We start from the raw sequence: 14,832 nt of genomic DNA on the forward strand, positions 1-14,832 counted from the left end.
TCACCAACTCCTCAGGAAGATGTGCCTGATATAAAAACAATTTTTATTTTATTTTCTTCGACTTGATACTTTATACTGTCCGAGTATGTTGGGTGTCTACCACTTGGTACATCTTGTACAAACAATGCTTGGATGTTCCAAGTGCTAGTTGTCTGTCATGCCATCAAGACAGAAGAGACTGTAACACTGTGTTGATTACTAACTCAAACAATATGTTTTGGTTGATGGACGATCTTTCCAAATCTCTTTGCAACTCCCAATGATGTTCAACACATTTACAAGCTCAACAGCCTGATGTTGATGATGATAACCTTTTGTCTTCTAACTTACTGAGGGATTACAATGAGATGCTTTTGGATTGTACTGTGAATAAAAAATTTGGTCATGTCTTGATGAATATTGAACATAAGTTGGGTTGATGTGCCTGTGGATTGAGTGGTGATCAAATTGCTAGTAATCTTACCAGGTCTGCAATACGAGTATTTAGGATTTATTTATTTTTCTATCCAGTTGACCAATATATCAGTATATTGGACTTGTTTTTACACGCCTTCCAAGATTTTCTTGAGACTCGTTTCTTTTTCTAGCTCGACGGCAGCAATGACATCCTCTCTGGAAACTGAGAGTTGGAGTTTTTGCTCTGGGTCGCTGATCATTATTCGTTCAGCATGAATGAGTCGATAGTTTCCAAGAAACGCGCAGATTGATACGAGTGCAGACATAGTTGGCTCTTTCATGCCAAGTCTACAACACAAGTCAAGATGTGTTTCTGCAACCTAAACGAGTTGCGAATTAAAAAAAGCTTGTTAAAAAATGCTGCATGGTGTGTTGAGCAGACGTTTTAACATCAATTGATCACTTACTTGGCCAAACGTCACTTGGCTGGTACCAGAAAAGCGTACTTGTCTTAGAATAGCAGCAATAAATAACCGCTGTTGGACGCTGATGGATCGAATCGTTTTGATTATCGGTGTAGAAAACATTTCGTCTACAACTTTGTCAATATGCCTTACAGTGATGGTTTCACCTGTAGTGCCTTTGGACGTGGCTTCAAATATCTCCACTGCACGCTTGCAGATATCCAATGCCCGGCGAGCATCTCCAGAAACACCGCCTACTTTGCGTGCACAAAACTCAATGGCCTTGCGATCAAATGACTGTATTCCTCTGAGTCTTGCCTCGACAATACTAAACAGTTGAGTATGGGTATATGGCTGAAATGTAATCCGTGTCAGACCTATATCAGTTTACGAGTTAAACAATATTGCATAGTACAATTGTAAATGTTCAAGCTCTAATTAGTATTTTGAAACTATATATGAATAAGAGAATGCGTGTACATTTGGTACCAAATAGCAGCAATGCTCACCCAAACGACTGGAAATTTTGTTACTCAGCATGCGTTCAGGAAGATCCATGGTGTTGGCAATAGCAACTACAACCAGTTTGGAGTATGGTAGATTTGGCCACTCAAAAAAATTGTAAACAACGCTCTGTGATTTGTTGACAAGCATATCCAGCTCATCCATTAGTACAACACATGATCGTCGGTTGGGTGAAGCAGTAGTGAATCGAGTTTGAAGCAGGCTTTGTGCATGTTTGGGAGTGACTTTTTCGTTAGTCAAGCCTTGCCATAACGAAACATACGCCTGTGTTGGCTCAGTAAGCTTCATGCCATTGATTTCAACAAAATCAAAAGGCAATACAGACTATAGTTTTAAACAGGCACACATTGTAAAATTTGACTTTTAGTACTTGACTTTTATAGTTGTGACAGCATATAATTATACCTCATCATCGGCTTGCTCTTGAAGAAGCCGCATCACTGCATTAAATGTGACAGTTTTCCCTGTTCCTGGCACTCCAGAAACGTAAATGCATGCACCATTTCCTTCAATAATAGCATCTTCAATATGAGAGTAGATTTCTGCAAATTCGATTTCACGGCCCGGAAGTGTGTCTGGAACCGCGCCTACATGCAGTAGCTCAATAGCGCGAGCAGTGTCTGTTTCTGCCCCGCGCTTACCAATGATGCGATCTGGAAGTTTTTTTGGAAGCTGCTTCAACCTTTGTAAGGTTAAAAGATAAAATGCTATTAATCGAGTGTATACTATAGACACGAGCTAAATCATGTCAAGATTGTACCGCCAAGACATAGCAATCACTCACCTTTTTTCAATAGCTTTTGTTCTAGTCGAAACTCTCTTGCGATGTTTTGACTGCAAGGGAGATTTGCGCTTCAGTTTGACAATAGACTTTGCTTTTAACGGAGTCGAGTTTTCGTCAGCAGAAACATCATACTGGTCATCTATAGTATCGGATTCAGAAATATCATCTTTTTCAGAATCATCGCTCGATTCCTCCACTTCAAAACATTCCGTATCTGTAAATGTGCCATCTTTTGAGTCATTGGACGGCTTCCTGGTCAAAGAGTTTGATTTTTTATAGCTTTGGGGTTTGATTGAGCCCATTTCAACCATGCCATGACCAATTTTTGATGGTGTTTTTGGTAGAGTGCGGAGATTAAGGCTTCTACCTGTGGTGGAAGTAGCATCTGCGTGAAATGCAGGTTTGGAATCTGTTGTTTTCTGCCGTTTTTTTGTAGAAATTTTGACAGTAACATCAGACCCAGCATGTCGTTTCTTCCTGACACTCACTTGAGCATCTGGATCATGTGCATTGACAAAGTTGTTCCAGTCAAATCCATTGAGAATTTTAAGAGTATTCGAGTCCCACAGCTTGCTACAAAACATGACAGGATCGTGCTCATCTTTTTGATCAAGTCCGTTTGGATACGTTTCAAAGAATGTTTGCTCAGACATGACCATGCATTTTCCAATTAGTAGCATAGGATCGACCTGAGAAAACGTCGTGGAATAGAGTGCCTCATTCTGGTAATAACACGTTTATATTCCAAATCATTAGATAAACAATCACTGAAACTCAAGGCCGCAGTGAATAGCAATGCCATTTGATATCGATAAACAAAAATAGTTTAATCAAAATGAACAACGACTCCACCTTGTGCAGATTTAAATGCTCCTCGAGTGATTTCCAATGACCTCTAATTTTGTACGATGCACTAGATCGCTGAAGAGCATGTCCTCCAATGCAGATTTCATCCCCAGGTTTCTTTTCAATGCGAGTGAGCTTCAAGATTGGATCGACCAAATCAACCTCTGTACGCATAACAACCGTATCTCCAAGGTTGAAGACCATGCCATTTACTTTAAAGCTACGATAACATATAGAGTTTTTAGCAGATAATCTTGTAGAGGGTCTAGAAGAGCTAGAAGATTGATTAGGGATAGATAAAAGCTGGATAGGATCCAGAAATTCTAGACTGATAATCACATCATCCGCCAACTGACATGCTGCTGTCCGTTTCAGTCTTGGTTTGGATTTTTTATTTAAAACTTTTGAAAACGTTTGAGTAGAAGGACACTTGATAGATGAAATGCCTGTTTCTTGATTTTGCAGCAGGTCATCAATAAGGTCCAATTGCAAAGGGATGTGCGATTGCTGGAGGTCAACATGCGATTTCTTGCGAGCATGTTTGGAAAACATGACCAATCCATCACTGCATTCAGGGTTTCTAGAACTGCTGTTTTCATGACTGACAAACGGAGATGTTGGATCTATAGTTGTCAGCATTGTCTTTGTAGTCAACTGTTGTGCAGTTTAATTCAACTTCAAATGTCCAACATTAAATCACGTGTTTGTTCTCATTTTAAATATCACGTGTTGACTAGTCCGAACACGCTCGAGTTGGCCAGCTTCGAAATCTTGAATTGTTGCAAAAGTATAAAAAATTTGATGCTTTCAAATTAAAAAATGAATAATAACTCTTGAATTCAGTTCAAACATCCCATTTTTATAGAGAACAAGCCATCTGTGTATAATCACACTCAAATGTTCATTGGAATGACAAACGGAGGTCTAAGCCGTTTTTGTCGAGAGATTGGCTGCTTTATCTTGCTGTATGGTTTCTCATCTACATCCATCTCATGCTCCAAATCTAATTCAGATCGAACCAAGGATTCACTATTTTTACAAACCTCGTCAGATTGATATGGAAGTTTTGCTAGTGGTGGGATACCTAATAGAGTAGAGCTAATATCTGAAAATTCGTCACTATCCCATCCACTATCGTCCGTATCACTCACGTAAATACCACGATCTTTGGTTACAACATCAACATCAATTGTGGGACTTGGAGGTGCTTCTACTCCCATATTTTTGTCATCGTCAATATCCTAACAAGAGTTAAAAGTTGTCAATGATTGCTATAAATGCAATCAAGCCATTATGAAAAATACTACTTACTTGATCAAACTCATCCTCTTGCTCTTGATAATCTCGATTATCCTCCAATTCAGTAAAGACTAGAAATATAGTACACGCACAATAGCGTTAAAACTGCATGTATAACAAACTAGATGCGATATTGATCCATTCAGCAGTTTAGCTTACATGGGGCAAATGCTGAGTAGTTTTGAGTATATGCTACTCCCCAGAAATAAATGACACCAAAATGTGATACTGTAGCAATAATTGGCCGAGTTGGATGCCACTAGAAGCAATACATGATAGATTTATTACCATCAAGCCAAATCAAGTAAGCAATTGAATCCATTACAAAACAGTTTACAAAAACGTACCACCATATCAACCAATCCTTCACGTGGTCCCTCGAGCATTTTGACAAGATTGCCCATAGTTTTATCCCATATAAATATATTATGCTTTTGGCTTGATGACAAGGCACCAACAACCATATCGCCATCAGCACTGAAGCAGCACTTGGTCCATTGGTTTCGATCTACAGAATCTTGGTACTTGTTGAGCAACTCAAACAAAATTGTTCCATTATCCTTGTAATCTAAAACAAAGCACCGGATTGTCCGATCATGAGTGTTTACTAGCATATTTCTACAATTTAAAATCGTACTCAGCGTAAAAACTAAAACAGTATTGGAGATTTCAAAAATCGGATTTACCTTCCATCGCGATTAAAACAAATCTGCTTGATTGCAGATGTGCCCATCATCAATATAGTTTGAAGCTAAACACATCAAAGCATTGTTGATTGTAAATTAAAATATTTACCATGACATTGACTTGTGTAAACTATACATACCTGAGCATTGTCAGAACGAAATACATAAACGTGTCCTTTTTTTGTCCCAACGTAGATCAATTCACCATTGGGACTAAATAAAGCTGTGGTTGTTTGAATTTCAGAGGCAAGCGGTTTGGATCTAGATAAAAATCAATTCGGAATTATAGTTAGGGAAAATAATCATTGACTAGTTTAAAACCATGCAAGCTGGTATAAAATTTTAGCCAGAAAAACAATTCACTGATTGAATTGTTTAAAAATAATATGCAAAGATGGCCATTCACTCATTTAGTCAAAAACGGTGTTATAGTTACTTACCCAACAGCACTCTCATTGTACGCAACTTCAGATGCAAGATCCATTTTCAAGGTAATTTTTTCAAGACGTTCACTCTTTGTTTTTGAAAACTTTACCAAAATAGGTGAATCTCCAACCACCAATGCAACAAACATGTCCTTGTTGCGTGGATGCATTTGGGCCTCCAAAACCGGAGATTTGAATTTGGCAGTGTAACGTCGTGACGATGACTTTAAATCCCATACAATGCAATTCCAATCTCTTGAACTAGTAAGAACATGTCTGCCTCGTCTTGTCCAACTAGAGCCAATATTTAAATAGATTAGCTATCATGTAGAATGGCCAATTCAAGATTGGACACCACTGAATCTTGGAGTAGAATATCACAATGGACTGAAACTCTTGTAGCAACACCCGACTCTACGAGTCAAATCAATACGACTGTACAAGTTTTATTACCTGACAGAAGTAATAGGCTGAGCATGTCCTTTCAACCGAAGAGCAATGGCCCGAGTGTCCAGATCCCAAATAAGACACCGTCCATCTCGAGTTCCGGCAGCAACTAAATTGGCTCGACGGTTATACGCACATGTGGTTGTAGTGGCAGCCTCTTCATCTGCAAGCCTATCAAATATTGTTTCCGGAAAGTACTGACCGAATGGATCTGTTCAGACCTGTTAGTTTGAATTGCTTGCTGACTGATGGAATCATTGCAAGTGATAAATCAGTAACTTGCCCTGTAGTTCCAAATTCATGTCCAATACGAGTGTATTCTAGTCACCAGTACAATGTGTCGACAAGCGCAGTACACTAGCTCAATGTTTTGATCAATTTTTAAAGAAAACTACTTTAAAGTTATAGTTGCAAGTGAAGCAGAAGATTGGATTAAATTGTAAGTTGAAGATCTTCAACTTGCAGTCATATTCACGTAAAATCAGTATCGGTTAAACAAACAGCCAATTCTCGTTCAATTCTCGTCCAATTTACTGGTTAATATTGTTCTGAACTCTTTTTAGTGATTGTAAAATGTATGAATATCAAATAAATTAAATCAATTGCTTTTTTGTATTGAACTTCTATTCTAATATCAGATACGTTCCAACATATCTCTGCAAGGCAATTGTTGTGTTCACGCAGATCAATCTTCACTTGAAATGTTGGGTTTAGAAAAAATAAAAGTTGAAGAGTGTAAACATTCTGTGTTCTTGTACAGAAATGAGCATGAAAATCAGTCAAGAGTTCAAAAAATAATGTTTCCAGTAAGATTCGCATCAATCAAGCATGACTTTATCAACTCGAGTAATTCATTTTACGTGAATACGGTCGTAAATCAATTGTATAAATAAATTCATTCAGATGCAGCAAAATATAGTTGTATGCAAGTCATATCTCTGGATCTACAACCCATCAAGCCATCACTCCCATTTTTGTCGAAACACTCTAGGTTCAATCATCCTTTACAGTAGAACCATGAGATGATTTAGAAGGTTCTTGTGGTTGATTCAGTACAATCGATACTGCTGCTGCCACTTGCTCTGCAGTGACTTGTGACAAGTTTCCTGAAAAAGTTTCAGGAACAAAATGTAGTCCATTCTTGAGTATAGATACACAGTTTTATGCATGTCAGTTTCGGTAATCTGCAACTAGAAAACATCATGACTCAAGTTAAACTCACTTCTTCATAAATTTCAGAAAGTCGTTTGGCACCATCTCGATTGACCACCAAATGACGCAGCCAGCGAATCTCCATGTCCTGAGTACGAAGTTGATCTTTCATATACTGGACACGATCAGTCATCTGCTTTGCTGTCTGCTCAATCGCCTGTTCTCGAGCCTTTTTCTTGGCACGGAAGCGAGCAGATGCAGCAGTGTTACGACGACGCTTATCCAACTCTTCTTCCAGTGCTCCATCAGCAGTATCCCGTGCAGCAGATTTACCTTTTGCGTTTTCAGATGTTGGTGCAGTAGATGTAGCTGCAGATCCTGCTTTAAATGATATAGGTGACTCCAAAGTAGGAGTCGTAGAAACAGCATCTGTAGTAGAACCAGTAGTTGCTGGAGCAACGATAGTTCCAGCAGAGGGATTGGTAATGACAGTTGGAGGCATGGCAGAAAAAGGATAAGTTGGTAATGTCGATGCAGAACTACCAGTAAAAGAGGGATTCATATATGGTTGCACATGGAGGTTCAAGTTTGGTATTGTTGGAATGTCTGATGAACCGACCAGAGATTGAGCTGAGCGGTTTGTGGCCAGTGGTAATAGATTTGGCATTACCACATTATTAGTAGATAATGGAGCAAATGTCAGCAACTGTTGAAGATACATATTTTTGGTAGCATCATCGATAAGATGCAATAAGTTTCCTGAATTGTTTACAATAGTGCTCGATACTAATGAAGCAATGTACTGCTGTATGAGCGCAGGATTGATACCAGGCGGAATAGTCATTGGTTGCTGAGCAAACTGTTGTTGCAGAGTATGCGATAGTCCCTGCTGTTGAAGTAAAGGTTGATCATTGATGGGCACAGGAGGATGCAATGGATTCGCAAGAGCCGGAGGAGTAAAGTGTGTAGTAGATAAAGAATGAGATCCATTGCTGCTTCCAACAAGACTGGCCAAGTCAAACTGTGCATCTGGTTTAAATGCTTTTACATTCAATATGAAATAGCAATGCGGGTGCTTAGTAATTGTATAAATGATATCAATAGAATAGTGTAGACTTGCATGTCCTCGACTGTAAGCAGCTCAAGCACATTGCTCTTGGCTAAACAGAATACAACACTCTAGACAGTATCCATATATCATCTTACCTGCTAATCCAATATCTTTGTTGAATCCATCGTCATCATCAAAATCTGCTGTCAGCCAAAAATCCAAATCATTGGCCAGTGGTGGTTGTGGAGGTTCGTTGATGCCTAGAGGATTTATATTGAATAGACTTGGCTCAAAAGAGTCGAGAGCATAAGAGTTCATTCCCATTGTACCACTGATGCTACCATTGCTGGGTGAAAGAGTACTTGAAGTTGTCGTGTTGGTTTTATCGACGGATTGGGAAGATGGGATGGACTGAGCGATAGCTTCTCCAGCATTCATGTCCATAGCATCAATGGGGAATGTACTATCTCTATGACCAACAACACTATTAGTCTGATAAACTCGATGTAGGGTCAGCACTAAAGTATAATTCAACACTCACCTCTGCATAGAGTATTCACGTAAAATGGAATACTTTTTTGCGTCGATCTGCAATTTTATTTCTTTGAAATCAACGATTATTTGCTGAACTTGCTAAAAACTGTCTTTTCAACACAACAGTCACATGTGATAATACAGTCAAACTAGTTTAAAACTAATTATTCTTTTCTTTGTTTTTGGCATAGCCGTGCATTTTAAACCAAAACCTTCAGATTCATCCATTGCAATCCAGATATGGTTGTCAGTCAAACTCATCTATTCATCATCATTATATATTCAAATATAACCTCAGTCCTAAAAAATATCTGGTTTTAAATAGTGCTATCTTGGGTATTAAATTTCATTTCAGAATGAAGCAAAATCAGAATCAATTGACGATTCGTATGAACTCTCGCTCCGAAACTCTTCAATATCGTGTAGATTGACACATTCTTGCCATTCTATTATTTTAGGTGATTGTACTTGTGGAGTGAATGGCGGAACAAGATATTTGGATGCCACTAGTTCCCAATGAATATCTACAAACCACAAATGTGTCATAATATCTTGTGCACCATTCTCGTGGCCTAATCTGAATGCTGGGTCTATTGTCAACAGTCCAGTAACAAGAGATCGTACATGTCCTCGATGTTCTCGTGCAAATTGTAGTCTTCCTTCAATTACATTGTCATAGATCATATTCAGACTCTTGTCTTTGAAAGGAGTGTAACCGCACACGAGTTCATAGAGAATGACCCCAAGAGACCACCAATCTACCAAATGTGCATAGGGTTCTTGTAGTATGACTTCTGGTGCCATATATTCTGGCGTTCCACAAAACGACGATGTGGTAGTCGATACAAGTTTAGCAAACCCAAAATCTGCAAGTTTGATATGTCCCGTTCTATCCAACAGTATATTCTAAACAACACCAACATAGAATTATTAGTACTTTAATCCAACATTCACAGATTCAAAAATAAACATACTTCTGGTTTGAGATCTCGATGAACTATGCCATGTGAATGTAGGTATTCCACTGCAGTGGTAATCTCTATCACAAAAAACCGTGCTTGCCGACCATCAAATTTCTAAACATGCATTGTCATGCGAACAGAAAGATGATTCAAAATAATCAAAGTTGGACTGGTTAGATTGCATCAGTCAAAAATAGTTCAAGAGTCTAGTTTTGTCAAGTAGTGTATGGCTAAACTGACTCACCCCAACCCGCTTCATAATTCTATATAGATCGCCACCATCCACATACTCAAACAAAAAAAACAAGTGCGAGGGACTCAAAAACGTATGTAGTAATCCAACAATCAATGGATGCGTAACTGACTCTAAAATATTCTTTTCGTATAGCACTTGTTTTGTTAGTTTGGCTTCGACAATGTTTGCCTTGTGCATGGTTTTGAGTGCGTAATAGTCGTCTGCTCGACTTTTAAGACGCACAAGAAATACGTCAGCAAATCCACCCGAAGCTATTTTGCGAATAAAATGAAGATCCTCTGGACTCGAAACTCGACGTGTTAGAGATGAGGCATGAATGGACTGGGATGCAGAAGGCATTGGACCATGACCTGTATGATCTAAATGGTTGCTGCTGTTGTGACTCTTGGACTGGCTTTGATTTGACGACTCGTCCATTTCATCTATTTTACTCGATTCTTTTCTTGATGGATTTGATGAATTATGACTTTTGGGTATGCTTGGTTCAAGATATGCGCTGGATATTCTTTGTATCGCAGGTATAATTTGTGACTCTTGTTTGCTAGATAATCCCTTTGATTTGTGTGAAAGAGTCGTGTCCGATACAATGATATTGGGAAAAGCATCGCTGGATCCATCAAGGAGTCTGGCCGTATGATGGTTATATCTCCACTTCTTTTTGTATTTCCTAAATAAACTCTTAATTTTTTTTAAAGCCCGTTGATAGAACATTGGAGATATGTGTTTACTTGAATTAACTGCTTGATCCTGCCCAGAAAGAGTGGAGTTTGATAAGGCAACATTTGCTTGTGATTGAGCAACAGACATTTGTGAAGATTTAAACAATTGGTTTTGACGACACCATATGCGGGGACCAAACAATGCCCATATAGAATTGGCTGATGGTGTAGGATCACAATCAGGAATGTGTGGACTTTCGACTTGGCAGGAATCTATTTGCTGGATTGACTGGTGATTATGTTGAACATTGGGTGGATAATCAAATCGACCAAGTTGTGAAATATTGGTATCTTGTTTGGTTATGGCTGTATCGCGTGTCCCAATTATGGTTGGATGTAGTAAAGATTCATTCTGAAGATTAGCATTGTGATTTATCGGAACCATGTCAATGTTTTGATTCGACTTGGGTTTCACGACACTCATATCAGCCGCAAGTTCAAAATTAGGTGCGGCCCATTCGTCTTTTGTATTATTCATGGGCTCCATGTAGGTGAATCGGTCAGGACTAAGTGGAGGCATGAGTGTTTCGACACTTCGCAGGTTTTCCGATAAAGATTTCATGTCTGCCAACGTAGACATAAAATTTGCATTTGTACTCGAATCGGTAGATTTGGGAATTAACAATGCCTGATCAATAGCAGATTCAGAATGCCAAGATGAAGGCTCAAGTTTAGTAGATGATGGCTGTGAGCAAACCATTTGAGAGTCGGTCGAAACCAGCGATGTGTGGATAATTTCGGATTTAGGTTGTGAATATGGCTCGAGTACATTAGATGAAGGGATGTTTGTAGATGGGCGGGATGTGAATATTTTGGAGGTTTTGTGACGCAGCCAAGATAGCACTCGAGGTTGATGAAAAGTAGATACAGGACGCTTTTTAGATATTTCGCTACTTACACATGCATTTTTTATGGCAGATTCACGGCAGCCCGATTCTGCCCTATCCATAAAGTCAGATGTTGGTTTATCAGCTTTATGAATTTTAGGTAAAAATATGTCGGCATTGGTTAGATTTGCAGTGTGAGTTGAGGTGGTAGCAGCAGTAGTTGTTGCTGTCACGGTCATTATTGCTGGTGTGGGAGATATGTCAGTAGTATTGCTTTCACAATAAATATCAGTGGGAGTCAACTTTGGGGAAGTAGTATGACGTTGCATGAGGTAATTTAAAACCCAAATTAATACCAAGGCAATGATGAGATGGGTGTGCAAGTCAGCACTAACAAGTTTCGCCAATCTTAATAAAATAGTCCAGCAGGAAAAGCAACGTCAAAAGTAATAGGATATCAATTTTTAATGTGATGAGAGAAAAAACAACCTTTTTCAACCCGCATGGACAACATTTTTGTATCGTTATGGTCCTGCACTGCAAGTTTCCAATTGTTTGTGATGTTGGTGTGGCAGGATATCAGTGCAGGTGGAGGCTAAGCAATGAGAAGTCCAGAAGTTGAGCAACACGCCTCACTCACCTGCTGCAGATCCACTTTAGATAATAGAAATAAATTTGTTGTTTGAATGATGGTGAGCAATGCCTATTTGCTGTAAACTACTAGTTTAATGTATTAGTGATCCTCAATCCAGGTATATCCATTACGTGACACCTGGTATATGTTTCTCCGCCTGCAATAGGAGAAAAGCTAAATCTGGCGATTCTTTTTCGGCATATCATAATTGCCAACTGAATACACTTTTAGATAAATTAGACTCTGTCAGGCCAACAATCGCGCCATCAGTGCCATATGTTTGTCAAGTACTTTATCCACAAAATCTTTTGATGATAATCGTTTGGATGACTGTTCAAATCCATTGTTTTGAAACATAGCCGTCATCCGCTTGATTACTTGGAAACAATGCAGCTATAGTCGGGCGTTTCCACTATTATCATAATTACTAAAACATTGATAACATTGAGTAGAATATTTGAATTATTGCATTCGTGGTAGATTTGAACAAAATGCCTTGCATCAATTAGCTGCAAGCAAGCACATGCTTGCCATTATATAAAGCCATTAACAAGAAATACCTCGACGTTTTGACCAAGACTGAATACATCTGTCGCATTTTAAACAGTTTGTTTATGAGCAGTAACACAACACCCATTGCCATAACCATCAATGCCTCTTTTGAAGTGATGGGCAGAGTTCAAGGCAAGTATTCGGCCATCCCACTTCGTTGTTTGAAATAAAGTATCTCCAAAACCTTTCAAACCCAACTGCTGAGAATATAAATTGGACATTAATATAACGCCATTTTAGGAGTGTTTTTCAGAAAATATACCAAAAAGTATGCAGATGGTTTAGGGCTAGTTGGATGGGTACGCAACACCAGTAGCGGGTCGGTAGTTGGTATTGCTCAAGGCTCAAAGGAAGATATTACCAAATTGTAAGTGGGCATAATCGGGCAGCATATTGGTAAACCACGACAGACCCACACATTTGCATGCTCACTTTTTTTGCCTAGTAAAACTTGGATATGCACCAAAGGATCGCCAAAGTCAGTTATTACACAGTGCAAGGTTGATACCAAGGCCATTGATAATGTCCAATTTAACTCGTTTGAAATAAAGAGCTAAAGAGCTGACACTACATTGATTCATAGCTGCCATCACTTGCCAACAAAAAATAGTGTAGCCAACTAGACAATGTAAATGGACACCGTGATTGGAATAATGACCTCGAATTTTTATTTGGTGGATAATCAGACTACAACACATCTCGTTTCTTAGCAGTACGTTGGTACGGTCTGAATACCCATTCCGTGTCAGCTTCCTTGATATCTACAGTTCCTTGTTTGATTTCGTATACTAAGTTGTACATTAGATTGTTAGTAAAATAAAAATAAATCAGCTTGGTTGGTCCATACACTTCCTAGACAGATTGACACATGGTAAAATCACAGAAACCCAATACGGCTCCAACTTACAGCGCATTTCAAAACGAGGTCCAACTTCGGCTAGCTGAATCTCGCCATCCACCTTGTAAAAGACATGATGGCGGTATGAAATATAATCACTACTATTTGCAAATGTCATGACACGCTTGCTATCTTCCTTTGGAACAGGAAACAGATACTTTAAGATGTTTTGCACCTACAATGCCAATTAAATTCAAGCATGAGTGAATAAACTCCATATTCAAGTCAATCTTTCAAATTGACATACTCGCTGTCCAAGCTTGGAGTTGAAATTTTCAAATATCAAATGAGGAAATTGCTCAGATACAGTTCCACGGTCTGGAATATCGTGTCGCAGTACCACATTGTGCAATGTAAAATATGCTGTAGGTCCATATGGAAAGTGTGAAATGACCATGCCATCTAATCCGCAATGTAACCAACAAGTAGTGATTAGTTTCATCGACTCGACATTAATGACAACGCAAGCGTTTTACCTGGTTGACCACGATGCTCGTGTAGAATAATGAGATCTGTGGCATCACTTTTACGACAAGCGTCAACAATATCTTCAATAATGTAGTTACCACGATTCATTCGCTGAGAGTTGGGAAACATGAGTTTCAATTCCTGTAGCAATAATCAGAATTTCAAAATGCAATTAATTTCAAGTCTTGATGACAAGCTCCCATTTATAATCAGATTTTACTCAAAAACCATACTTTGGAAAACATGGTTAACCGACTGCTTGGGTCACGAGATGTGGTCAGTAATACTTTTGGATCAACTTCACCTGCTCGTGCATATTCGTCATCAATATGATTTGTTGGTGCTACATGAATAAAATAGTTTTAGTCAATGATGTGTTGGATTATGCAGCTCACATAATAAAGTATATAGATTTAACACGAGAATTATAGTCAAGTAGGAAACGCACCTGTTTGATTTTCATCAAATACCAAATCCTTTCTCAACTCCTCGGCATCGTTTCTGATATCTCCTGGGATTGGTTTTCCATCTAGTTGTTGTAAAGCATTACATTATATACATATGAATTATAAAAGCGGTTCATGATACATGTGGTTGATATGTTTTCAAAATGATGTAAAATAATCCAGATAAGCCATGATTGTTAGTGACCTAAAGTAGTACTGATATGATTTTCTGCAAATCAAGCTAGTCTGACCTTCAATTGCCTGCTTCAATTGCTGCTTTCGCTCGTAAATGAGATTGTCCTTGGACTCGGAAGCCTTTCGATAAAGATACTCTCGACGAAGTCTAGTTTGTCTTCTAATCATTATGATCCTATTGTAGTTGAATGTCGATACTACCTGGCTAAATTACTGTAAAAAAAAATTATTTTTTTCAAAGATTTTAGCAGCTTGATTTTGGCCAT

At 38.6% G+C, this 14,832-nt stretch overlaps 4 protein-coding genes across 4 annotated transcripts; all 4 read right to left on the minus strand.

Annotated features, from left to right (window-relative positions):
• Nucleotides 1–806: 806 nt before the first annotated feature.
• On the minus strand, nucleotides 807–1,997 carry BATDEDRAFT_11291 (origin recognition complex subunit 1; the record flags this gene model as incomplete). The annotated part of the gene is made up of 3 exons (XM_006678305.1): nucleotides 807–1,237; nucleotides 1,370–1,709; nucleotides 1,791–1,997. Coding segments are annotated over 3 exons (978 nt in total), but the record flags the coding sequence as incomplete, so codon positions are not given.
• Nucleotides 1,998–3,908: 1,911 nt separating this feature from the next.
• BATDEDRAFT_35007 (uncharacterized protein) lies at nucleotides 3,909–8,628 on the minus strand (the record flags this gene model as incomplete). The annotated part of the gene is made up of 13 exons (XM_006678524.1): nucleotides 8,617–8,628; nucleotides 8,231–8,544; nucleotides 7,095–8,065; nucleotides 6,889–7,012; nucleotides 6,075–6,192; nucleotides 5,879–6,043; nucleotides 5,441–5,719; nucleotides 5,141–5,261; nucleotides 5,001–5,065; nucleotides 4,662–4,932; nucleotides 4,474–4,573; nucleotides 4,327–4,385; nucleotides 3,909–4,256 (listed from the first exon to the last, which is right to left on the minus strand). The coding sequence occupies exons 1-13, from the start codon at nucleotides 8,622–8,624 to the stop codon at nucleotides 3,909–3,911; spliced, it is 2,943 nt and encodes a 980-aa protein (XP_006678587.1). The 5' UTR covers nucleotides 8,625–8,628.
• A 332-nt stretch (nucleotides 8,629–8,960) lies between these two features.
• BATDEDRAFT_11083 (uncharacterized protein) lies at nucleotides 8,961–10,244 on the minus strand (the record flags this gene model as incomplete). Its single annotated transcript, XM_006678281.1, has 3 exons — nucleotides 8,961–9,515; nucleotides 9,584–9,685; nucleotides 9,816–10,244. 3 exons carry the CDS (start codon nucleotides 10,242–10,244, stop codon nucleotides 8,961–8,963), a joined length of 1,086 nt encoding a protein of 361 aa, XP_006678344.1.
• A 2,962-nt stretch (nucleotides 10,245–13,206) lies between these two features.
• BATDEDRAFT_88074 (snoRNA-binding rRNA-processing protein IMP4) lies at nucleotides 13,207–14,734 on the minus strand (the record flags this gene model as incomplete). The annotated part of the gene is made up of 7 exons (XM_006678718.1): nucleotides 13,207–13,347; nucleotides 13,467–13,632; nucleotides 13,705–13,859; nucleotides 13,934–14,066; nucleotides 14,159–14,268; nucleotides 14,374–14,454; nucleotides 14,623–14,734. The coding sequence occupies 7 exons, from the start codon at nucleotides 14,732–14,734 to the stop codon at nucleotides 13,247–13,249; spliced, it is 858 nt and encodes a 285-aa protein (XP_006678781.1). The 3' UTR covers nucleotides 13,207–13,246.
• Nucleotides 14,735–14,832: the final 98 nt, after the last annotated feature.

Source organism: Batrachochytrium dendrobatidis (genome assembly GCF_000203795.2).
Source record: "Batrachochytrium dendrobatidis JAM81 unplaced genomic scaffold BATDEscaffold_5, whole genome shotgun sequence".
Lineage (NCBI taxonomy): Eukaryota > Fungi > Chytridiomycota > Chytridiomycetes > Rhizophydiales > Batrachochytrium > Batrachochytrium dendrobatidis.